This window comes from Erinaceus europaeus, chromosome X (assembly GCF_950295315.1).
Source record: "Erinaceus europaeus chromosome X, mEriEur2.1, whole genome shotgun sequence".
Taxonomy (NCBI): domain Eukaryota; kingdom Metazoa; phylum Chordata; class Mammalia; order Eulipotyphla; family Erinaceidae; genus Erinaceus; species Erinaceus europaeus.
The window spans coordinates 80,270,307-80,296,487 of record NC_080185.1 but is presented as its reverse complement, the minus strand read 5'-3'; the positions used below and the strand labels follow the sequence as shown (position 1 = coordinate 80,296,487).

The window sequence follows — 26,181 nt, the reverse complement described above, 5'->3', positions numbered from 1 at the left end:
GGGATCCTTAAGCCGGTCCTTGCACTTGGCGCCACCTGCACTTAACCCACTGCGCTACCGCCCAAATCCCAGATGCCTATCTTTTATTACTTTATTTTAGTGTCTATGATGTGAGAGATGGGAATAGCTGTTCCTGCCTTTTTCGTGGTCCATTAGCTTTATTTATTTATTTATTTATTTATTTATATTTAAGAAAGGAGACATGAACAAAACCTTAGGATAGGAGGGGTACAACTCCACACAATTCCCACCACCTGGTCTCCATATCCCATCCCCTCCCCTGATAGCTTTCCCATTCTCTATCCCTCTGGGATGGACCCAGGGTTGTGTTGGGTTGCAGAAGGTGGAACTTCATCTGCACTATTCCAACCTTTATGTCCATGATTGTTCAACAATTTGTTTGGCTTTGCATGTTAACTCTCTTTTCAGCCACCAGGTCCCGGATGCCAGCATGATGCCGACCAGACTTCCCTGGACTGACGACCCCACCAATGTGTCCTGGAGCTCCACTTCTCCAGAGCTCCACCCTACTAGGGAAAGAGAGGTCCATTAGCTTTTACAATAGTTTTCCATCTTTTCACTTTGTGTCTGTTTTTGCCTTGTTGAGTCAGGTGGGATTGCTGCAGGAAGCATATGTTTGCATTGTGTTCTCTGATCCATCCTCCTACTATATGTCTTTCAATAGGTGAGTGTACACCATTGAAATTTACTGATAGTATGGATTTAAGGTATTGCAGTACCATTATTCAACAATTTTCTTTGTTGTTTTTTTATGGCAAGCTTTTTGGTGATAATTTTATGTTTATATGAGGCCTTTAAAACTTCTTTTAGGGCATGCTTGCAGATAGTTGATTCCTTTAACTGTTGCTTGTCTGAGAACATTCTTATCCCTCCATCTCTTCTAAATTACAGTCTAGCAGAATATACTACCCTTGGTTGAAACCCTTTTTCATTGAGAGATTGATAGATATCTTGCCATTCTCTTCTGGCTTTTACGGTTTGTGTAGAGAAATCTGCTGATAGTTTTATGGGTTTTCCCTTGTATTTTAATTTTTGTTTTTCTCTTGCAGCCTTCAGGATCCTTTCTTTATCCTTACTTCTTTTCATTGTAACTATGGCGTGTCTTGTTGTCTTCAGGTGGTTTATATTTTTGTGTCCTGTCTCTTGTTGTTCAGTTGTTGCATTTTGTAAGGAAAGGGCACAGTAAACCAAAGTCCTTTCACAAATGAAATAACAAACCTCAGAAAATACAATAGGAACAGAAGCAAAGTTCAATGCAGTTCATTGAAAACCAGTTAGCTAAGCAACTCCTCCACAGCAAAAGCAAATCTAATCAAATAAACAAAGACAAAGCAAGAATAGACAATTACAAAAATCAACTATCAACTATAAATTCTAGAGAACAATGAAATATCTAGGGATGAACATTTCAAGGACAGTGAAAAATCTTTATACCAAAAACTATTAGATATTTTTTCAAGGAAATAATAAAATAAAATATGCAAATAAATGAAAAAGATATCCAATTGGAAGAATTAAATAAAAAAGCAAAGTCACTATACTACCCAGAGGCACATACAAATTTAACACAATCCCTATTATGGTCCCATCAGATTTCTTCAAGATAATAATATAAAAGACACAAAAATTATCTGTAGACAAAAATACCAATGTTAGCTAAAGCAATATGGAGAGAAAAGTGTATGCTTGGAGGTGTCAGATTTCCTGACCTCCAAACAAACTACAGAGGCAGTACAATTTAAAACAGTCTGGTACTGGGACCAAAATAGCCATATAGACAAATGGAATAGGTGAAACAGCGTTGCAGTTGTCTCTTTGTCTCTCTTCCTCTCTCACATCCTTCCATCTCTATTTCTGGCTGTCTCTATCCAATAAATAAAGATGAATGGAATAGAATTGATAGCCAAGAAATAACCCCATCCCACCCACCCCACACCTACAGACATCTAATTTTTGAGTAGCCAAAAAATACACATGGAGAATGGAAACTCCCTTTAAGAAATGAGTTGAAGTATGGAGAAGAATGAGTCTAGACCAACACATTTCCCTATATGAAAAAAACTCCAAATGGATCAAACATTTAGATATTAAGCCAGAAAAAAAGCAGACCTCTCAAGTTTAAGATTCAAATCTAGTTGCAAGGAAACAGTAGTGAAAATAAGCGAATGAGACTACATCAAATAGAAAAACTTCTGCTTAACAAAAGGGATCACCATCAGAATAGAGAGACTCCCCAGAGTGGTAGAATAGCTTTATGTGTCATACATCAGACAGAGGGCTAATAAAATATGCAGATCATGGGTTGGGTGGGGGGAGGGGAGGGGAGTAGGATGGGACACAGTCTTTTGGTGGTGGAAATGGTTTTTATGTACACTCCTATTAATTTGTAGTCATATAAATCACTATTTAAGTAATATGAGAGGGGAAAAACTGATTGAAAGTCTCAAATTTTTTAAAGCACAGACTGAGTCTTTGATATGTTGACTCTCTTAAAATCTTAGTCCAGGGAGAACAAAAGCAACTGGTTATATCATTTGCATATGCAAATGATGTCAGAGGACATAAAATATGGTTAGGGTGTGTATGATACAGAAAATCCTAACAAAGGGATTTTTCAAAGTTAACCCTAAAGCTAAACAATGTGATTATTGAAATAACTATTGTCTTATTGAACCCTAAGACAACAGGAATCTCCCTCTTCCTCTATAGAGCCTATGTTTCTCCTAATCCTGGAACCTCTGGGGTGGGGCTCACTTCCCTGCATGCTTCTCTCAAGTCATACCAAATGATACTGCATCCGCCGATTCCAACCTAATGAATGCAATGAGTACCGTCTCAGCATGTTTCACCTCAGACTGTGTAAAGACACGTCAGGCATGGAATGCCAACCCTTCATCCTCATCACTCGGGTGAGATCTTTCCTTTCATGGTATTCTCTAATTCCATTCCAGGAGGTTCACTTCCTAACCAAGCCCCAAAACTTAGATATAGACCAGCTCCCATTAGAGCATATGTTTGCATGTATCCATACATTAGGGCAAAATATATACCTGAAAGCAAAAGTACACAATAGTCGGTAGTGAGTATCAAGTTCATAATGAAATAGCATCAACTTAGACTCCTCACCTACTTCCTATTACAGTTTTCGCACTCACTCTGGAGCTAACCTTATCAAAGCAAGGACTGCAAAATGTGAATAAGGGCAAGAGACTGGCATACTTTAACGATGACTCTTTAGTCACTATCAGGCCATTCCACCAGCTGGGGCCCTAATTGGGGAATCCTGAGATTTCCAAACAGACATGATGGGCCTAGAACTCAAATAAATCCCTCTCTTCATTGTCACCAGTCATTTCTATCAGGAACAACAAGACAGATCCCTTTGTAGGCCCCCATAGGACCTTGCCCTCAATTTGGGTCAACAATGGTAGAGAATGTTCCATCCTCCAAAGGGAGCCTGGACAACATACTCTACACTACACCTGAGGAATATAGGTTGATACTGGGGCAGCATGGAATGTTCCTACCCATGACCACAGAATGTGAGCTCAGATCTAGAGGGAAGCAGAGGTCACATAGGCTCCTAAGCTAATTATGGGCCCCAGATCACATCAAATCATGGGGTTTATAGTCAACAATATTTATACCCCTTCCCCATATTGGGGAGCTACTCTCTTCCCTGATCCAGCTTTCTAGTCATTTTCCCAGCCATGACATCACCTCCCCAGACAATAACTAGGATCCACCTATGTACCAGATTTCAGGCTCACGCAAAAAACAAAAACAAACAAAAAAAAAAACCTAGAATAGCTATAGGGACTTTGAAATATAATTAAAATGTGCCTACTAGCTATCTACAAAATGGAGGACCCCCCCAACTCTTCATCTACACTATTCCAGCCTTTAGGTCTATGATTGTTCAACAATTTGTTTGGCTTTCTATGTTAACTTTCTTTTCAGCCACCAGGCTGCAAAAGCTAGCAGAATGCGACCAGACTTTCCTGGACAGACAACCCCATTAATGTGCCTTGGAGATCTACTTCCCCAGAACCCTTCCCCACTATAGAAAGAGAGAGACAAGCTGGGAGTATGGATCGACCTGTCAATGCTCATGTTCAGTGGGGAAGCAATTACAGAAGCTAGACCTTCAACCTTCTGCATTCCACAATGATCTTGGGTCCATACTCCCAGAGAGTTAAAGAATAAGAAAGCTTATATGAAAAACTGGGAAATGTAATGCATGTACAAACTACTGTATTTACTGTTGAATGTAAAACACTAATTCCCAAATAAAAAAATTAAAAAAAAATAAAATAAAAATTAAAGGCAAAGAAAAAAAAGAAAAGAATAAGAAAGCTATCAGGGGAGGGGATGGGATACGGAAGCCTGGTGGTGGGAATTGTGTGAAGTTGTATCTCTCTTATCCTATGGTTTTGTCAATGTTTCCTTTTTATAAATAGAAATTTTAAACTCAAGAAAAAAGGACAAAAAAGTCCACTGAAAAAAGGATGAAGAAATGGGCACTATCTTCCCCAAAGTAGAGATCCAAAGAGCCAATAGGTACATGTTAAAAAAAAAAATCCTTGTTTTTTTCACTGATTTCTAGAGAAGTGCAAAGAAAAACACCTAGATATCTTTTTAAACTTGTGAGCATGCCATACATTAGAAATGATAGGGGGGAAAGAAACTTCTACATTACTGTTGGGAAAGTAAGTTGGCTATGGAAAACTATGGAAATTCATCAGAATTCCAGAAATGACCTGGCAATCCTTCTCCTAGGGATGTACGTAGGGAAAACAAGATACCTATCTGAACAGACCTATGCCCACATATGTTCATAGCAGCACTGTTTGTAATATCCTAACTTTGGAACCAATCCAGATGTTTCATGGAAGATGAATAGCTAAGAAAGTCATGGAACATATACACAATGGGATACTATAAAGCTATATTTGTAAAAATAGCAGATCTTTTTTCATTTTATTGAATTTACAGTTACTGGTTTAATGGTATACAAGAGTAATTGATGTATGGGTCCAGTTTCTCATCTCCCCATGACGAATGTCTGAAAAACACTCTCACCCCCAACAAAGGTCACCCACCACCATTATCCACCAGAACCCCAAAGCTCACCCCACCCTGCCCTCTACCTTCCCTCCTTCTTTAGAGCCCTTTGTTTTGTTACAATATACCAAATCCAGTCCAGGTTTTACTCTGTGCATTCCATTCTGTCCCTCTTTATTAATTTCGGCCTATGGATGAGATCATATGGTATTTATCCTTTGCTTTTTGGCTTATCTCACGTCACTTAAAGCAAAAGACATAATAATTGATATAATAAATCATCAAAGAAATACTAGGATAGGGGTCTGTCCTGGCATGAACAGATTGAGACAGAAACTCTAGGACATTGACTTAGAGGTTGTGAGCATAGATATGGTCTGGACTTGTACTGTAATAAGTTTAGGTGCTAGAGCTGCAGTGAGTATACTGGTGATGGACAAGTATGGAACCTGGGTAGGTAAGGGTAGACTATAGCCCAAGTCAATAGAGAATACTCTGGCATTGCAGTTCATTGTGTGATGGGTTCCAAGTTGAAATTCAATATTCATCACACTCCCCCCCATGTAGAGGATATACTTCTTTGCACTTGACTGTGATCTTGTGGAAATAGTGACATGGATAGTATGATCTAGTCTTCCCTACATTCTGAAATACATTTCTACTCATTTCTAGCCAGGTGCTGTATTCTAGCTGAATTTCTTCACTCTCATGAGATTTTCATGCATAGATTGACATTAAGATAGAATTTATTATGAGTGAAAAGTACTGGAAACTTAAATTCAGCCACTTTGAATATGTGACTTTCCCATGGTAGATGAATTTGAAATCTAATAATATCTAGATAAGACATAGTTCACCCATATCAGTGGATTAGCATACAGGCATAAAATACCTTGTATTTTTCACTGGTCTAAGGGACCATGGTAGTTTGCTTTAAAGGTTCAGTACTTTTCTATCCACTGCCAAAAGACAAATTTGATCTCTTGGCACAAACCCTACTAACCTTGCTTCACCTAGCCTAGGAGCCATAAAGAAAAAGTAAATCAGTATATTACAAAAATACATCTCTTTTTTGTTTAGTTAGAGTTAAGATGTGGTGAACTTTTGTACTGACCTTCACTTTCTTCCAGGTAAGATGTATAGAAAACCGTCCTTTCTCTCAGTAAGCGCTTTGAAATTGTGATTGGTTTATGCCTTCTTGTTGTCACTCTAGGTGGAGGAACTGGGGGTGCAACATTTTCCTCAGGTGGACCTGAACAGATCTGTAGGTGAAGAGTATTTCCAGGAAAAAAATAGTTATCTCAAGCTTTTTGTCAGTCTAATAAAATTTATGAATATTTGTTATTAGTAGTGTATCTAAAGTCTGCCACAGAAATTCTAATATGATTAAAGGGCTTGGCACTTCTCAACAGGAATGATGAAATGTAGACAAAAACTGCAATGTTATTTTTTTCCTTTCTTTCTCTTGTCACCAGGGTTATCACAAGGACTTGGTGAATGCATAGTGAATTTACCACCTTTTTATTAAAATTATGATAAAGGGGGGCCGGGAGGTAGCACTGCAGGTTAAGCGCACATGGTGCAAAGCACAAGGACCGGAGTAAGGATTCTGGTTCGAGCCCTTGGCTTCCCACCTGCAGGGGGGTCAGTTCACAAGCAGTGAAGCAGGTCTGCAGGTGCCTATTTTTCTCTCCCCTCTCTGTCTTCCCCTCCTCTCTCAATTTCTCTTTGTCCTATCCAACAATGACAGCAATAATAACAACAATAATAATAACAAGGATAAACAACAAGGGCAACAAAGGGAAAAAACAGCCTGAAGGAGCAGTGGATTTGCTGTGCAGGCTCTGAGCCCCAGCAATAACACGGAGGAAAAAAATATGATGGAGACTAAAATACTATGAGAAAGGTGGGGGCGGGGAGAGGAAATACCTGCAGCTTGGATCACTGCTTATGAAGTTTCCCCCAAACAGGTGGGGACTCAGGGCTCAAACTTGGGTCACCGTGCACACTAATGTGTATACTGTACTGGCTATGGCACCACTAGCCCCTGGCAACTGATTTTTATAATTGACTAAGTTTCATCATAGGTAAAGTGGGAAGAATATCACCTACATAACATAATGTGAGAATACTAAAAGAACAGTGCAAGTCAAACAAGAATAGTGCAAGTCAAGGCACTTTGTATGGGTAAACATGGGTAAACAGCTACACACAGTCAATACTTCTGAAGAAAAAGCTATTTTTTTTTATTCCTATGTCACTTTGATATTTTAACACTTCATATTACGGGCAAATGCTAGAAGAAGAAGAAGTTCATATTACAATGTATTATTTTCCTACATTTAATAATTTAAAAATAGTAGTGATTTAATTCTTTATAAAACATAAGATTTATTTTTTACATTCAAGTGTGTGTGTGTGCTTGTGTTTGTGGATAATTTATTATACCTCCACCAAAGTGCATTTCATAATCACCATACTTCTTATAAAGTCCAACAGACAATTTGGCTACTATTTATACTGTCAGTTCATTTGCTTCAGTTGTCTATATTGCACATATAAGTATAACCATCATGTAGTTGTCTTTCGCTTGCTTACTTATTTCACTTAATATAATCACTTCCACTTCCAGGTATTTTATTCTAAATAATATAGTATAATTTTAATTGCAGAGTAGTATTTCTTTGCATATGTAGTCTACCACTCCTTCATCCAATCATCTGCTGATGAGCATTTAGGTTGATTTCAAAATTACATATATTTTAAAGAATTTATTTATTTATTAATGACAAAGATAGGAAGATAGAAGGAGAAACCAGACATCACTCTGGCACATGTGCTGCCAAGAATCAAATTCAGGACCTCATGCTTGAGAGTCCAAAGCCTTATTACCTCCCAGACCAACAAAATTACATATTTTTAAAAGAAGAAAAATAATGCTTAGGAAGATATCAAATTTATTTTAGGAATGAGTAAGAAATGTGATTAGATATTCTAATATAGTATCTAATATATAATAATGGAATCTATATTCTCTGGGGAGGACTAACACTTTAGCCAGATGAAATATTTTCTGAAGACAAACATATGATGTGAGAAAGAGGACCAATACTCATTATAATAATAAATTAAAATTCAATTTTATTGCAAAGAAAAAAGAACAGACCTGGCATTCTACCAGGAAAGAAACACTATGTTTTTCATAGTCCCATACATGAATGAGAAGACTAAGAACGCTTCTGTAAAAGTTGGACACTGCACATGGTCATTGAGTAGAAACAACTTTAATGTCATGTCACTGTCAACAAGATAAAACAACAACAACAACAACAATGAAATAGATTAAAACCTCTCCAAGAAAGGAGACCACCTGGGACCACAACAAGACAGGACTAGAATGACTTTGAATCCACCAAATCGCTGGTGAGTACAAACATGGACATGACATGGACAGAGAGGAGCCTAAGGAGAGATTCCTGGGGCCTGAGCAGCTGGTACCAATACAGCAGTTTACCAGTTGGGGCACCAACTCTATGCTGTTTTACTAACAAAAAGACTACTAACTTGCCTAAGGCTCACTAAATCCAACTGTGAGTCTCCATTGCTACTGGCCCTCAGAAGCTGGAGCAGCATCTGAGAGGCCCTGTGCTAACATTAGGGGGCAGATAACCGGCCGGGGAACTCAGGAGAAGATCTGTACCCTGGTGGGCCAGAAGTGGGGCCATATAATATAGTGGGAACATTTCCACATTGTTCTCCTATTGAATTGGGGAGACACAGTGAATAACAGCTACAGAATACACAGAGTATAAATGGGACATTTTTGGAAAATCACAGAGCCAAGTACTTATAGCTTGGCTCTGGCTTCAGGAAGAGCAGTTGAATTCACCCTGAAGCTTTGGATCCTTAGGGCATGGGAGTGCATAACCACTGTGTTATCTCTCCCTCACCCTGATTTATCTCTTGGTCAGGAGGGAATGATTGAGATAAAAAGCCTACTTACAGTTAAAAAACCTTCAGGCCCCCATAGTCTACAGAGAAGAAAAAGGACAAAAGAGGCTTTAATAACCAATGTGCTTCAACTCAGGGATTGAGATAATATTGAAACACTTAACAATTTCCACTACTGTGAACTCTTTAAGTACTTTACATAGACACAAGCCAATCCAGGTAAGAGTGATCAGTAATTTGAAAAGCACTGAGAAAGGGACTTCGTAACATAATATATAGAATGGTTAAACCAAGAAGAAACATTGGAAAAATGAACAAAGACAAAAGTTCAGCTAAAATCCCCCCAAAGAACAATGAGGTCAACATCTAAATGCTAAGTAAGGAATGAGTCACAAGACTGAGTAAAACGTTTGCAAGTAAAGTCTTAAGAAATGGGGAAATGGGATTGGGCAGTAGTGAAGTGGGTTAAGTACAGGTGGAGCAAGGCACAAGGACTGGTGTAAAGATTTTGGTTCAAGCTCCCAGCTCCCCACCTGCAGAGACGTGCTTCACAATAGGTGAAGGCCTGCAGGTGTCTATCTTTCCCTCCCCCTTTCTGTCTTCCCCTCCTCTCTCAATTTCTCTCTGTCTTTTCCAACAATGATGACATCAATAACAATAATAATAATAATTATTATTACAACAATAAAACAATAAGGGCAACAAAAGGGAATAAACAAATAAATAAATCTTAAGAAAAGAAATGGGGAAACAAAAAATAAGACTCTGGAAGAAAATACTAACTATCTTGAGGTAATTAGAAAGCAGAAAGCTGAAATAGCTGAGCTAAAAGTACAACTAGCTGAACAAGTTAATACAGTATTAGAACAGAGTAACAAGAGCTGAACTACAGAAAACAGCAGAGGGGAGAGAGAATAGAATAAATGTGGCAGAAAACAGCATTAGCAAGATCGAAGATGAATTACAGAAAACTACAAAAGAAGATATCCCAAAAAAAGATTAAGAAATACTGGACATAACAACAGACACATATGGGATGACTTCAAAATAAATAATATATGCATTATTGGCTAACCAGAGGAAAGAGAGGGAGGAGATGAAAGCATTCTACAGGACATAATAACTGAGGTTCAGGAAGCCCAGAGGGTCCCAAGCAGAATTAATCCAGTCTTAAAGACACCAAGACACATCATATTTAGAATGAAAAGGAATAAAGACAAAGAAAGGTTCCTGAAGACTACAAGAGAAAAACAAAGAGTCACCTACAGAGGAAAACCCATAAAATTAGCAGCAGATTTCTCCACACAAACACTAAAGGCCAGAAGGGAATGGCAAGATCTATTGAGTGCTCAATGAGAAAGGCTTTCAACCAAGACTACTGTACCCTGCTTAATTGTCATTCAGATTAGATGGAAGTATAAAAACCTTCTCAGACAAGCAACAGTTGAAGCAATCAACAATCACCATGCCTGCCCTGAAGAAGTTCTGAAAGGTCTCCTATAAACAGTAAGACCACCATAAATATGCCGTATATCAGAACACTCTAAAAAAACTACAATAATGGTGTTAAACTATCTTCAATCTATGATATCAGTAAATGTCAATGGCTTGAATTCACCTATAAAAAGGCACAGAGTAGGAAGATGGATCAGAAAACACAACACAACCTTATGTTGTCTGCAGGAAACCCACCTAACTTAACAAGACAAACACAGACTCAAAGTGAAAGGATGGAAAACTATCATAAAAGCCAATGGCCCACAAAAAAGGGGCAGGAACAGCTATTATATCTGACACAACAGAATTTAAATAAATAAAATATAAAAATATAGGGATAGACATTACTTACTGATCAGAGGATCAGTCAATCAAATGGACTTAACATCTTTGCATCCAGTGAGAGACCATCTAAATACATCAAACATCTACTGAAAGAGCTACAGCAATATATTAACAACAACACAGTAATAGTAGGGGACTTTAACACCCCACTCTCTCACCGTGAGTGATCATCCAGTCAGAAAATCAATAAAAAAATGAGGGGGTACATGAAGAAATAGATAAACTAGAACTACTGGACATTTTCAGAGTTATTCACCCCAAGAAACTGGAATACACATTTTGTTCAAGTCCACAAGGTTCATTCTCAAGGATAGACCATATACTAGGCCACAGAAAAAGTGTCAAAAATTTCAAGAACATTGAAATAATCTCAAGAATCTTCTCAGACCATAGTGGAATAAATTAATACTTAACAATAAACAAAAGATTAGTAATAGTCCCAAAATGTGGAAGTTCAACAGTACTCTACTTAACAACTACTGGGTCAAAAAGGAAATTAAGGAATGAATCAAAATGATTCACAAGTTCAATGAAAACACAAGGTATCAAACTATTTGGGAGCTTGTTTGGAGGTTCTAGCAGGGGAGTGCAGCTACTCATATACCCTCGACTGAAGACTGGTCTGTCTCTATTCGGGGAAAGCTGTCCTCTTCAGCTGAGCGCGCAGCTTCGGGAAGGACACACATGGAGCGCTTAGCCAGCCAGATCAGCCGAATCAACCCTGGCGATCAATGGGGTGACAGATGTCGCAGCCAGGTCGCCCTCACATCCAGTATCAAACTATTTGGGACACAGCTAAGGCATTACTGAATGGGAAGTTCACAGCCATATAAGCACAAGAAAAAGAATAAAAAATATCTCAATTAAACACCCTGATTGCGTAGCTTAAAAAACTAGAAGAAGAGTAAAGGAACCCCAAAGCAAACAGAAGGTCTGAATTAACTAAAGTTAGGACATAAATAAATAACATTGAAAATAATAAAATCATACAAAAGACCAATGAAAGTAAATGTTGGTTTTTCAAAAGAAAAAACAAACCTTAGCCAGACTCACAAAACAAAAAAGGGAGAAGAACCAAATAAATTGGATTGTAAATGAAAGTAGAGATATCACAACAGACACCACAGAAATTCAACATATCATAGGAAGCTTCTATGAACAACTATATACCACCAAATTAGAGAACTGGGAAGAAATGGACAAGTTCCTATATACCTACAAACTTCCAAAATTAAATAAAGAGGAACTAGAAAATATCAGCAGGTAAATCACAGCAAAGAAATTGAAAGTTATCAAAAAATTTCCCAAGAATAAAAGTCCTGGACCAGAGGGTTTCACAAATGAATTCTACAAAACCTTCAAGGAAGAGTTAATCCCTCAACTTTTAAAACTCTCCCAAAAGATTGAAGACACAGGAATACTCCCTTGGAGCTTCTATGAAGACATCACTCTGATACAAAAAGCAGATAGGGATACAACAACAACAACAACAAAAAAAGAAAATATCTGATTAACATAGATGCTAAAATACTGAACAAAGCTCTGGGCGACCAGATATAGCAGTACATTAAAAGATTCTTCATCATGACCAAGTAGAGTTTATCCCAGGGACACAAGGTTGGTTTGATATATGTTGATCGATTAGCGTAATCCACCACATCAATAAATACAACCAGCAGATCCAGGAAAGCCTTTGACAAAACCCAACATGCCTTTCTGATCAAAACACTACAAAATTGGGAATAGATGGAAAATTCCTCAAGATAGATAAGTCTATATATAGCAAACCTACAGCCAATATATACTCAGTGGTAAAAATTGGAAGCATTTACCCTCAGATCAGGTACTTGATAGAGCTTCCTACTATCACCATTACTATTTAACATAGTGTTGGAAGTTCTTGTGATAGTAATCAGGCAGGAACAAGGAATTAAAGGGACACAGATTGGAAAAGAAGAAGTCAAACTCTCCCAATTTGCAGGTGACATGATAGCATATATAGAAAAACCTATAGAATCCAGCAGGTAGCTTTTGGAAATCACCTAACCAAAGAAGTGAAAGACTTGTATACTGAAAATTATGAGTCACTACACAAGGGAATATAAAAAGACACAAGTAAGTGGAAAGACATTGCATGTTCATGGGTTGGAAGAATTAACATCATTAAAATGAATATGTTACCCAGAACCATATACACATTTAATTCGATCCCCATGATGTTCCCAACCACATTTTTTAGAACAGAAAAAATACTACTGGAACCAGAAAAAAACCTAGAATTGTGAAAACAATCTTGAGAAGAAAGAACAGAACTGGAGGCATCACACTCCCAGATCTCAAATTGTATTATAGGCCATAGTAGTCAAAACGGTGAAGCAGGTCTGCAGGTGTCTGTATTTCTTACCCCCACTCTGTCTTCCCTTCCTCTCTCCCTTTCTCTCTGTACTATCCAACAATGATGACATCAGTAACAACAACAATACTAACTACAACAATAAAACGTCACAAGAGGGAATAAATATTAAAAAATAATTATTATAAAAAAAGAGAAGTATACAAGCAAAAATAAACCTAATAATCACAGAAATTAAGACAACTATGGAGAAAGGGCTACCATAATTAGGGAAACAACAAAAGAGATCCTAAAGGAAAATAATAGCTACCTTGAGGTAATTAGAGAACTGAAAGATGAAATAGCTGAGCTAAAAGGCCAATTAGCAGAACAAACTAATGCTAACTGAATGAAAGAAGAAAGTTGAGGGAAGGGAAAGCAGGTTAACAGAAGCACAAAACAGAATTAGCCAGACAGAGGATGGTCTAGAGAAAACTAAGAAACAGGTAAAAGATCTCAAAAAGAGATTGAGAGACACTGAAACCAATAACAGAGACATATGAGATGATCTCAAAGAAGTAACATTCACATCATTGGCCTGCAAGAGGAGGAAAGAGAGGAAGGGGAAGTAAATATTCTAGAGGAAATAATAGAAGAAAACTTCGCAGACCTAAACAACAGAAAGGACATTAAGATTCAAAATGGCTAGAGAGTCCCAAAAAGAATCAATCCAGACCTGAGGACACCAAGACACATAATAGTTACAATGAAAAGAAGTAAGGGTAAGGAAAGGATCCTAAAGGATGTAAGAGAAAAAAAAAAGTCACATACAGGGAAAACCCATAAACTATCTGCTTAGTTGACTTCTCCACTCAAACTCTAACAATAGGAAACAGTTAAAGGAGGCAACCGTCACCAAGCCTGCCCTTAAAGAAGTTCTAAAACACCTCTTATAAACAAGAACATCACCATAATACTTTCCATATATCAGAGCAAAAAAAAAAAGCCTGTTGAATAATGGTACTGCAATACGTTAAATCCATAATATTAGTAAATGTCAATGGCTTAAATACTCACATTAAAAGGCACAGAGTGGGAGGATAGATCAGAAAACACAACCCAACCATATGCTGTGTGCAAGAATCCCACCTGACCCAACAAGACAAACACAGACTTAAAGTGAAAGGATGGAAAACTATCATACAGGCGAATGGACCACAAACAAGGCAGGAACAACCATTTTCATCTCTGACACAACAGACTTTAAAGTAGGGCACCAAAGTAAAAACCCTGGGGTGAGTGTGAGGGTGGATGTTCGGCTTCCCAGTGTGGTGGGGGGGGTTTGGGATGGGACACAATCTTTTGGTGGTGGGAATGATGTTTATGTACACTCCTATTAATTTGTAGTAAATCACTATTTAATTAACATGAGAGGGGAAAATTGATTGTATGTCTCAAACTGTTTAAAGTACAGACTAAATCTTTTAAATACATAGGCAGAGTCTTTGATATGTTGACTCTCTTAAAAGCCTAGACCAGGGAGAACAGAAACAACTGGTGGCACAGCTATATACAAATAATATCAAAGGACATAAATTATGGTGATGTTGTGTAAGATACAACAAATCCTAACAAAGGGATTTTTCAAAGTTAACCCAATTGCCAAATAATGTAATTAGAGCAATAACTATCTAGTGTCTTCTTAACCCTAAGACAGTAGGAACCTTCTACTTCCTTTATAGAGCCTATATTTCCTTCAGTCCTGGAACCTCTAGGGTGGGGCTCAATTTCCTGCATGCTTCTCTCAATTCATACCAAATGATATTGCATCTCCTGATCCCAACCTAATCAAGGCAACAAGTACCATGTCAGCATGCTTCACTTCAGACTATGTCCAGAAACATCAGGCGTGGAATGCCGACTCTCACCACACAGCACATTCTTAAGAATAGACCACATGTTAGGCCACAAATATAGTATTAACAAATTCAAGAACATTGAAATCATCCCAAGCATCTTCTCAGACCATAGTGGAGTAAAGGTAACAGTCAACAACAAACAGAAACTTACTAAAAGTCACAAAATTTGCAAACTCAACAATACGCTGCTTCAAAACCACTAGGTCAAAGAGGAACTCAAGCAAGAAATTCAAATGTTGCGGGAAACAAAGGAAACTACCAAAAAATCTTGAAGAAAAAAAAAAAAGAAATGGAGGCATCACACTCCCAGATCTCAGACTTTATTATAGGGCCATCATCATCAAAACAACCTGGGTGGTCCGGGGGGTGGCACAGTGTCTAAGGAAATAGACTCTCAAGCATGAGGTAATGTGTTCAGTTCTTGTCAGCACATGTATCAGAATGATAGCTGGATCTTTCTCTCTCTCCTCCTCTCTTTCTCATTAATTAAATAAAAAATAAGATAAAATAAAATAAAAAACAGCCTGGTACTGGAACAAAAATAGGCACATAGATTAGTGGACTAGAACTGAAAGCCCAGAACTAACCCACCACACCTATGGACATCTAATCTTTGATAAGGGAGCCCAAACTATTAGATGGAGGAAGGGGGCTCTCTTCAATAAATGTTGCTGGGGAAACTAGGATTAAACATGCAGAAAAATGAAACTGAAACATTTTATCTCACCAGAAACAAAAGTCAACTCCAAATGGATCATGGACCTGGATGTTAGACCAGAAACTATCAAATACTTAGAGGAAAACATTGGTGGAACACTTTCCCACCTAAACCTCAAGGACATCTTTGATGATACAAACCCAACTGCAAGGAAGACTAAAGCAGAAACAAATCAATGAGACTACATCAAATTGAAAAGTTTCTGCACAGGCAAAGAAACCATCACCCAAACAAGGAGACCTCTCACAGAATGGGAGAAAATCTTCACATACCATACATCAGACAAGAGACTAATAACCAAAATATAGAAAGGGTTCAGCAAACTTAGCAACAAAATAGCAAATGACACCAACCAAAAATGGGCAGAAGAAATGAATAGAATATTTACTATAGAAGGGAGCAGGATCTGAATAAATCGAGAGCAGGGCACCAATGTAAAAACACTGTGGTGAAGGGGAGGGTGGCCATTGGGCTTCCTGGCACGGCGGAGGGTGGGGGGGCAGGGTGGGTGGTGGGGATGGGACACAGTCTTTTGGTGGTGGGAGTGGTGTTTATGTACAATCCTATTAAAGTGTAAACATTATATAAACCACTATTTAATTAATATGAGAGGCGAAAAACTGATGATATGTCTAGAACTTCTTAAAACACAGACTGAGTCTTTTGATATGTTCTCTCCCAAAAGCCTTAACCAGGGAGAACAGAAGCAACCGATAGCACAGCTATATACAAGATGCTGGGTACTATACCCCAAACCCTATCAAAGGGACTTTCCAAAGTTAACCCTATCACCAAATAATGTGATGATAACAATAACTATCTATTGTCTAATTGAACCCTAAGACAACAGGAACCTCACATTTCCACTATAGAGCCTATATTTCCCCCAGTCCTGGAACCTTAGGGTGGGGCCCACTTTTCTGCATGCTGCTCTCAATTCAAATCAAATAATATTGCATCTGTGGATCGCAACCTAGTCAACACAAGTGCCATCCCAGCATGCTGCACTTCAGACTGTGACCAGAGACTTCAGGTGTGGAATGACAACCCTTCAGCTTCATCACTCGGGTGAAACTTTTCCTTTCATAGTATTCTCTAATCCCATTCCAGGTGTTCCACCCCCCAGTAAAGTCCCCAAACCTAGATATAGTCCAGGTCCCCTGAGATAGAGCATAGGTTCACCCATGCCCATAAACTAGAGGAAAATATATACCTGAAAGCAGAAGTACACAAGAGCATGCAGGGAATACCCCCAACACTTCATCTGCACTATTCCAGTCTTTAGGTCCATGATTGTTCAACAATTTGTTTGGCTTTGTATGTTAACTCTCTTTTCAGCCACCAGGTTCCAGATGCTGACCAGGCTTCCCTGGACAGATGATCCCATCAGTGTGTACTGGAGCCCCACTTCCTCAGAGCCCCACCCTACTAGGGAAAGAGAGACAGACTGGGAGTATGGATTGACCAGTCAATGCCCATGCTCAGCAGGGAAGCAATTACAGAAGCCAGACCTTCCACCCTCTGCAACCCACAATGACCCTGGATCCATACTCCCAGAGAGATAGAGAATGGGAAGGCTATCAGGGGAGGGGGTGCGATGTGGGGATCGGGTTATGGGAGTTGTGTGGAATTGTACCCCTCTTATTCTATGGGTTTGTTAATGTCTCCTTTCTTAAATAAAAAAAGAAGGGATCTAAAGGAATACCAAACACATTAAAAACTTCACCAGGTCACTGAATATCAGAGCCATGAAATAAACATAACATTGAGGGGCTGGGTTGTGGTACACTTGGTTGAGTGCACATGTTGTAATGCGAAAGGACACAGGTTCAAATTGGAAGTCCCCACCTGCAGGGCAGGGGGAAAGTTTCAGAAGTGGTGAAGCAGTGCTGCAGCTGTCTCTCTGATTCTCATCCTCTCTATCCCTCCCTTCCTTCCTTCCAGATTTCTGAATATGAATAAAGACAACACTGTGATACCACCTCACATCTGTGAGAATGACTTACATCAAAAAAGACAGCAGCAACAAATGCTGGAGAGCCTGTGGGGACAAAGGAACCCTTCTGCACTGCTGGTGGGAAAATAAAATGGTCCAACCTCTGTGGAGAGCAGTCTGGAAAACTCTCATAATGCTAGACATGGACCTTCCATATGACCCAGTAATTCCTTTCCTAAGGATATACCCCAAGGACTCCATGACAGCCTACCAAAAAGATATGTGTATACCTATGTTCATAGCAGCACAATTCATAATAGCTAAAACCTGGAAGCAACCCAGGTGCCCAGCAATAGATGAATGACTGAGTAAGCTATAGTATATATACACAATGGAATACTGTGCAGCTACTTAAGAACCTACTTCCTATTATACATCCAACACTCATTCCAAAGTTAACCTTATCAAAGGACTGCAGACGCAGAATAATGGCAAGAGACTGGCATACTTTAACGATGACTCTTTAGTCACTATCAGGACACCCCATCAGCTGGGGCCCTAGCTGGGGATTCCTGAGATTCCCAAACAGACATGATGGGCCTAGACCTCGAATAAATCCCTCTCTCCATTTTTACCTGTCATCTCTATCAGGAACAACACAATACACCCATTTGTGGGACCCCATAGGACTTCCTTTGTCTCATCATGGAACACCAACAGTAGAGAATGTTCTATTCTTTGAAGGGAGTCTGGACAACATACTCTATGTTCCACATGTGGAAGATGGGTTCTGAAATTGGGGTAGCTTGGAAGGTTATTACTCATGACCACAGAATGTAAGCTCAGATCTACAGGGCTAAAGAGGTTATATGGGCTCCTAAACTGAATATGGGCCTCAGATAAGATCAAATGAGTGGGGTTTACAGTCAACAATATTTATACACCTTTTCCATATTTGGGAGCTACTCTCTTCCCTCATCCAGATTTCTGGTCCCTTTTCCAGCGTTGACATCATCTCCCCAGTCAATAACTTGGATCCACCTGCATATCAGACGTCAGGCTCAGAAAAAAAAAAATACTACAGTCATGGGCCCTTTGGAATAAATCTAAAATAGGCCTACTAACTATCTACAAAATGGAGACTCTCATCTCTTCATATGAACTTTTCCAGCCTTTAGGTTTTTGATTAGGCAACAATTTGTTTGGCTTTATATTTTAACTCTCTTTTCAGCTACCAGGTTCCAGATGCTACCATGATGCCAACCAGACTTCCCTGGGTAGACAACCCCACCAATGTGTGCTGGAGCCCCACCACACTAGGAAAAGAGAAAGGCTGGGACTATTGATCAACATGTCAATGTCCATGTTCAGTGGGGAAGCAATTACAGAAGCCAGACCTTCCGCTTTCTACACTCCATAATGACCCTGGGTCCATACTCTCAGATGGACAAAGAATAGCTATCAGGGAAGGGGATGAGACATGAAGTCTATTGGTGAGAATTGTGTGGAGTTGTAACCCTCTTATCCTATGGTTTTTGTCAGTGTTTCCTTTTTATAAATAAAAATTCAAAAAAAATACAAGTGAACAATATTTTATATGAAATACTATTTATATTTATCTCACTGATACATGCTTCAGTTGCTTCTGTAATTCCTGAGGTTGGTGAGTGCAATTGTCATAAAGGTATTTAGTACAATGTTGCTTGTGCTCAAGACACAACAACTGAGGAACAACAGAGCATAAAAAAGAAACACATAAATAAAAAAAATGGGTAGATCAAAAACAAATAAAACTGCTACTCCAATGAATGAAGACAAGAGCCCAGAAGAAACTACAAATCAGCCATAAGTAACCATAGATAAGAAAAGTATGCAAGCAATAATTAACTTATTAATCACAGAAATGAAAACAACATTGGAGGAAAGGAATGGCAGTATTAGGGAAACAACAGTTGAGACCCCCAAGGAAAATACTGATTATCTTGAGGCAATTAGAGAACTGAAAGCTGAAATAGCTGTAATGAAGAAAGAAGCTGAGGCAAGGGAAAGCAGACTAACAGAAGCAGAAAACAGAATTAGTCAGACAGAGGATGAGTTAGAGAAAACTAAGAAAGAGGTGAAAGAGCTTAAAAAGAGATTGAGAGACACTGAAAACAACAACAGAGACATATGCAATGATCTCGAAAGAAGTAACATTCGCGTAATTGGCCTGCCAGAGGAAGAAAGAGAGGAAGGGGAAGCAAACATTCTAGAGGAAATAATACAAGAAAACTTCCCAGGCCTGAATAACACAAAGGACATAAAGATTCAAGAGGCCCAGAGAGTACCAAACAGAATCAACCCAGACCTGAAGACACCAAGACACATCATAGTCACAATGAGAAGTAAGGATAAAGAAAGGATCCTAAAGGCTGCAAGAGAGAAACAAATGTCACATACAAGGGAAAACCCATAAGATTATCTGCAGATCTCTCCACTCAAACTCTAAAAGCCAGAAGAGAATGGCAAGATATCTATCGAGCCCTGAATGAAAAAGGGTTTCAACCAAGGATAATATATCTTGCTAGACTTTCATTCAAACTAGATGGAGGGATAAAAACCTTCTTAGACAAACAACAGATAAAGGAGGCAACCATCACCAAACCGGCCCTGAAAGAGGTTCTAAAAGACCTCTTATAAACAAGAACATCACTACAATACTGGCAATATATCAGAGCAAACAAAAACAAAAAAATTTTTTTGAACAATGGCATTACAATACAATAAATACATAATATCAATAAATGTCAATGGCTTAAACTCACCCATCAAAAGGCACAGAGTTGGGGGATGATCAGAAAACATAATCCAACCATATGCTGCTTGCAAGAATCCCATCTGCCACAATAAGATAAACTTGTTGGTTCTTTGAAAGATTAAACAAAATTGACAAACCCCTAGCCAGACTCACCAAACAAAAAAGAGAGAAGACTCAAATTAATAGAATTGTAAACGATGGAGAAGATATCACAACTGGCAACACAGAAATCCAGAGAATCCTGCGAAACTTCTGTAAAGAACTATACGCCACCAAGCTAGAGAATCTGGAAGAAATGGAACAATTCCTAGAAGCATATGCCCTTCCAAAACTGAACCAAGAAGAACTACAAAATCTAAATGCACCAATCACAGACAAAGAAATTGTAACTGTTATTAAGAACCTCCCCAACAACAAAAGTCGTGGACCAGAGGGCTTCACAAATGAATTCTACAAAACTTTCAGGAAACAGTTAGTACCCATATTTCTGAAGCTTTTCTATAAGATTGAGAAAGAGGAATACTAACCTACACCTTCTATGAAGCCAACATCACCCTGATACCAAAAGCTGATAGGGACAAAACAAAAAAGGAAAACTACAGACAAATATCTCTGATGAACATAGATGCCAAAATATTAAACAAGATCTTGGCCAACAGGATACAGCAACATATCAAAAAGATTGTTCATCACGACCAAGTGGGATTCATCCCAGGAATGCAAGGCTAGTTCAACATCCATAAGTCAATCAATGTTATTCACCACATCAATAAAAGCAAAGCCAAAAACCACATGATTATCTCAATAGATGCAGAGAAACCCTTTGACAAAATCCAACACCCATTCATGCTCAAAACTCTACAAAAAATGGGAATAGATGGGAAATTCCTCAAGATAGTGGAGTCTATATATAGCAAACCTACAGCCAACATCATACTCAATGGACAGAAGCTGAAAGCATTCCCCCTCAGATCGGGTACTAGACAGTGCTGTCCACTGTCACCGTTACTCTTCAACATAGTATTGGAAGTTCTTGCCATAGCAATCAGGCAAGAGAAAGAAATCAAAGGAATACAGATTGGAAGGGAAGAAGTCAAGCTCTCACTATTAGCTGATGATATGATAGTATACATAGAAAACCTAAAGAATCCAGCAGAAAACTACTGGAAGTTATTAGGCAATATAGCAAGGTATCAGGCTACAAAATCAATGTACAAAAATCAGTGGCATTTCTTTATGCAAACACTAAATCTGAAGAAGAAGACATCCAGAAATCACTCCCATTTACTGTTTCAGCAAAATCAATCAAATACCTAGGAATAAAGTTGACCAAAGAAGTGAAAGACTTATACACTGAAAACTATGAGTCGCTACTCAAGGAAATAGAAACTGATACCAAGAAATGGAAAGATATACCATGCTCATGGATTGGAAGAATAAATATCAACAAAATGAATATTCTCCCCAGAGCCATATACAAGTTTAAAGAAATACCCATCAAAGTTCCACCACACTTCTTTAAGAGAAAAGAACAAACACTACAATCATTTATCTGGAACATGAAAACACCTAGAATTGCCAAGACCATCTTGAGGAAAAGAAACAGAAATGGAGGCATCACAATTCCAGACCTTAAACTATATTATAAAGCCATCATCATCAAAACAGCATGGTACTGGAACAAAAATAGGCACACAGACCAGTGGAACTGAAATGAAAGCCAGAAAAATAAATCCCCACACCTATGGACATCTAATCTTTGATAAGCGGGCCCAAAGGATTAAATGGAAAAAGGAGGTTCTCTTCAATAAATGGTGCTGGGAAAACTGAGTTGTAACATGCAGAAGAATGAAATTGAACCACCTTATCTCACCAAAAACAAAAATCAACTCCAAATAGATCAAAGACCTAGATGTCAGACCAGAAACAATCAAATACTTAGAGGAAAATATTGGTGAAACACTTTCCCACCTACACCTCAAGGACATCTTTGATGAATCACACCCAATTACAAGGAAGACTAAAGCTGAAACAAACCAATGGGACTACATCAAATTGAAAAGCAGCTGCACATCTAAAGAAACTATTAAACAAACAAAGAGACCCCTCACAGAATGGGAGATCTTCACATGCCATAAATCAGACAAGAAATTAATCCCCCAAATATATAAAGAGCTCAGCAAACTTAGCACCAAAAAAGCAAATGACCCCATCAAAAAATGGGCAGACGATATGAACAAAACATTCACCTCAGAGGAGATCCAAAAGGCTAACAAACATATGAAAAACTGCTCTAGGTCACTGATTGTCAGAGAAATGCAAATTAAGACAACACTAAGATACCACCTCACTCCTGTAAGAATGGCATACATCAAAAAGGACAGCATCAACAAATGCTGGAGAGGTTGTGAGGACAGGGGAACCCTTTTACATTGCTGGTGGGAATGTAAATTGGTCCAGCCTCTGTCCAGAGCAGTCGGGAAAACTCTCAGAAGGTTAGACATGGACCTTCCATATGATCCAGTAACTCCTCTCCTGGGGTTATGCCCCAAGGACTCTATAACACCCAACCAAAAAGAGGTGTGTACTCCTATGTTCATAGCAGCACAATTCATAATAGCTAAAACCTGGAAGCAACCCCGGTGCCCAACAACAGATGACTGGCTGAGAAAGCTGTGGTATATATACACAATGGAATACTATGCTTCTATCAAGAACAATGAAGCCACGTTCTCTGACCCATCTTGGACAGAGCTAGAAGGAATTATGTCAAGTGAGCTAAGTCAGAAAGATAAAGATGAATATGGGATGATCCCACTCATCAACAGAAGTTGAGTAAGAAGATCTGAAAGGGAAACTAAAAGCAGGACCTGACCAAATTGTAAGTAGGGCACCATAGTAAAAACCCTGTGGTGAGGGGTAGACATGCAGCTTTCTGGGCCAGTGGGGGGTGGGAGTGGGTGGGAGGGATGGGTCACGGTCTTTTGGTGGTGGGAATGGTGTTTATGTACACTCCTAGTAAAATGTAGTCATATAAATCATTAGTTAATTAATACGAGAGGGGGAAAATCAATTGTATGTCTCGAAGTTTTTCAAAACACAAACTGAATCCTTTCAATATATAGGCTGTGTAATTGATATGCAGACTCTCTAAAAAGCCTAGACCAAGTAGATCAGAAGCATCCAATAGCACAGCTATATACAAGATACTGGGTACTGTACAGCAAACCCTAACAAAAGGATTTTTCAAAGTTAACCCAATTACCAAATAATGTGATGATAACATTAACTATCGATTGTCTTTTTGAACCCTAAGACATCAGGAACCTCACATCTCCACTATGGAGCCTCTACTTCCCCCAGTCCTGGAACCATTGAATACGGCCCTCTTTCCTGTATGCCTATCCCAGTCCATATCAAATAATATTGCATCTGCCGATCACAACCTAATCAACACAATGATTGCCACCTCAACATGCTTCACTTCAGACTGTGTCCAGAGACTTCACGTGTGGAATGACAACCCTTCAACTTCATTACTCGGGTGAGACCTTTCCTTTCATAGTATACTCTAATTCCATCTCAGGTGGTTCACTTCTAACAAAGTCCCAAAACCTAGAAATACACCAGTTTCTGTGAGAGAGAGCATATGTTCACATGTATCCGTAAACTACTGCAAAATATATGCCTGAAATCAGAAGTGCACTAGAGTTTGCAGTGAGTACCCCCCTAACATTTCCTCTCCACTATTCCAAACTTTGGGTCCATGATTACTCAACAATTTGTTTGGCTTCGTATGTTAACTCTCTTTTCAGTCATCAGGTTCCAGATGTCATCAGGATGCCGGCCAGGCTTCCCTAGACTGAAGACCCCACCAATGTGTCCTGGAGCTCAGCTTCCCCAGAGACACACCCTACTAGGGAAAGAGAGAGGCAGACTGGGAGTATGGACCGACCAGTCAATGCCCATGTTCAGCGGGGAAGCAATTACAGAAGCCAGACCTTCTACTTTCTGCAACCCACAACAACCCTGGGTCCATGCTCCCAGAGGGATAGAGACTGGGAAAGCTATCAGGGGAGGGGGTGGGAAATGGAGATTGGGTGGTGGGAATTGTGTGGAACTGTACCCCTCCTACCCTATGGTTTTGTTAACTAATCCTTTCTTAAATAAAAAATAAAAAAAGAAGCCAGACCTTCCACCTTCTGCAACCCGCAACGACCCTGGGTCCATATTCCCAGAAGGATAGAGAATGGGAAAGATATCAGGGGATGGGATGAGATATGGAGTTGTACCCCTCCTATCCTACATTTTTGTTAATGTATCCTTTCTTAAATTAAAAAAAACACAACAATAATAAGGTGGAAAAGGAAAGAAAAAAGGACAAAAAAAAAAAGAAATTTTAGTGCTCTCATTTCTTTCCTTCTCTTTCTCTGCCTCTCTGTCTCCCTTTTGCTATATGAAAAAGTCATTCCAGAATGGTTAAGCCAAAGAAATAACAAAACAAAAAAACACATTAATCAAAATATTGGTCTGTAGTTTTACTTATTTTACAGGTGTTTTCCACCCTGCTTTGGTGATCAGAGCATATTGACCTCATAGAATGTGACTGGGAGTATTCCCCCAACTTCAGTTTTCTGGATGTGTTTGAATAGGATGACTGTTAGATCTTTGAAAGTCTTGTAGAATTTATTAGTAAAGCTCCCTGGACCCAGTATTGTTGGGACAGGAATGTAATTAGCATATGGCTGATGTAAGGCTCTTTTTTTTTAAAATTTTTTATTTAAGAAAGGATTAGTGAACAAAAGCATAAGGTAGGAGGGGAAGGTCTGGCTTCTGTAATTGCTTCCCCGCTGAACATGGGCCTTGACTGGTCGGTCCATACTCCCAGTCTGCCTCTCTCTTTCCCTAGTAAGGTGTGTCTCTGGGGAAGCTGAGCTCCAGGACACATTGGTGGGGTCTTCAATCCAGGGAAGCCTGGCCAGCATCCTGGTGGTATCTGGAACCTGGTGATTGAAAAGAGAGTTAACATACGAAGCCAAACAATTTGTTGAGCAATCATGGATCCCAAGCTTGGAATAGTGGAGAGGAAGTGTTAGGGAGGTACTCACTGCAACCTCTAGTGTACTTCTGCTTTCAGGTATACATTTTGCAGTAGTTTATGGGTACGTGTGCACATAAGCTCTCTCTCACAGAAACTGGTGTATATCTAGGTTATGGGACTTTGTTAGAAAGTGAACTACCTGAGATGAAATTAGAGTGTACTATAAAAGGAAAGGTCTCACCCGAGTAATGAAGCTGAAGGGTTGTCATTCCACACGTGAAGTCTCTGGACACAGTCTGAGGCGAAGCATGTTGAGGTGGCAATCGTTGCGTTGGTTAGGTTGTGATAGGAGGATGCAATATTATTTGGTTTGGATTGGGAGATGTATACGGGAAAGTGGGCCCTATCCAAGGGTTCCAGAACTGGGTAAAGTAGGGGTTCCATAGTGGAGATGTGAGGTTCCTGCTGTCTTAGGGTTCAAAAAGACAATCGATAGTTAATGTTATCATCACATTATTTGTTAATTGGGTTGACTTTGAAAAGTCCCTTTGTTATGGTTT

The 26,181-nt window shown here is 39.0% G+C and overlaps 1 protein-coding gene across 2 annotated transcripts in view; it reads right to left on the bottom strand.

Moving 5' to 3' along the window:
- OPHN1 (oligophrenin 1) overlaps positions 1-26,181 on the bottom strand; it is a 385,226-nt gene that overhangs the window by 45,302 nt on the left and 313,743 nt on the right. For both annotated transcript variants that reach the window (XM_060183179.1, XM_060183178.1), the window contains exon 20: positions 6,200-6,347. In XM_060183179.1, the coding sequence (XP_060039162.1) occupies positions 6,200-6,347 (148 nt within the window). The remainder of the gene's footprint in view (positions 1-6,199; positions 6,348-26,181) is intronic.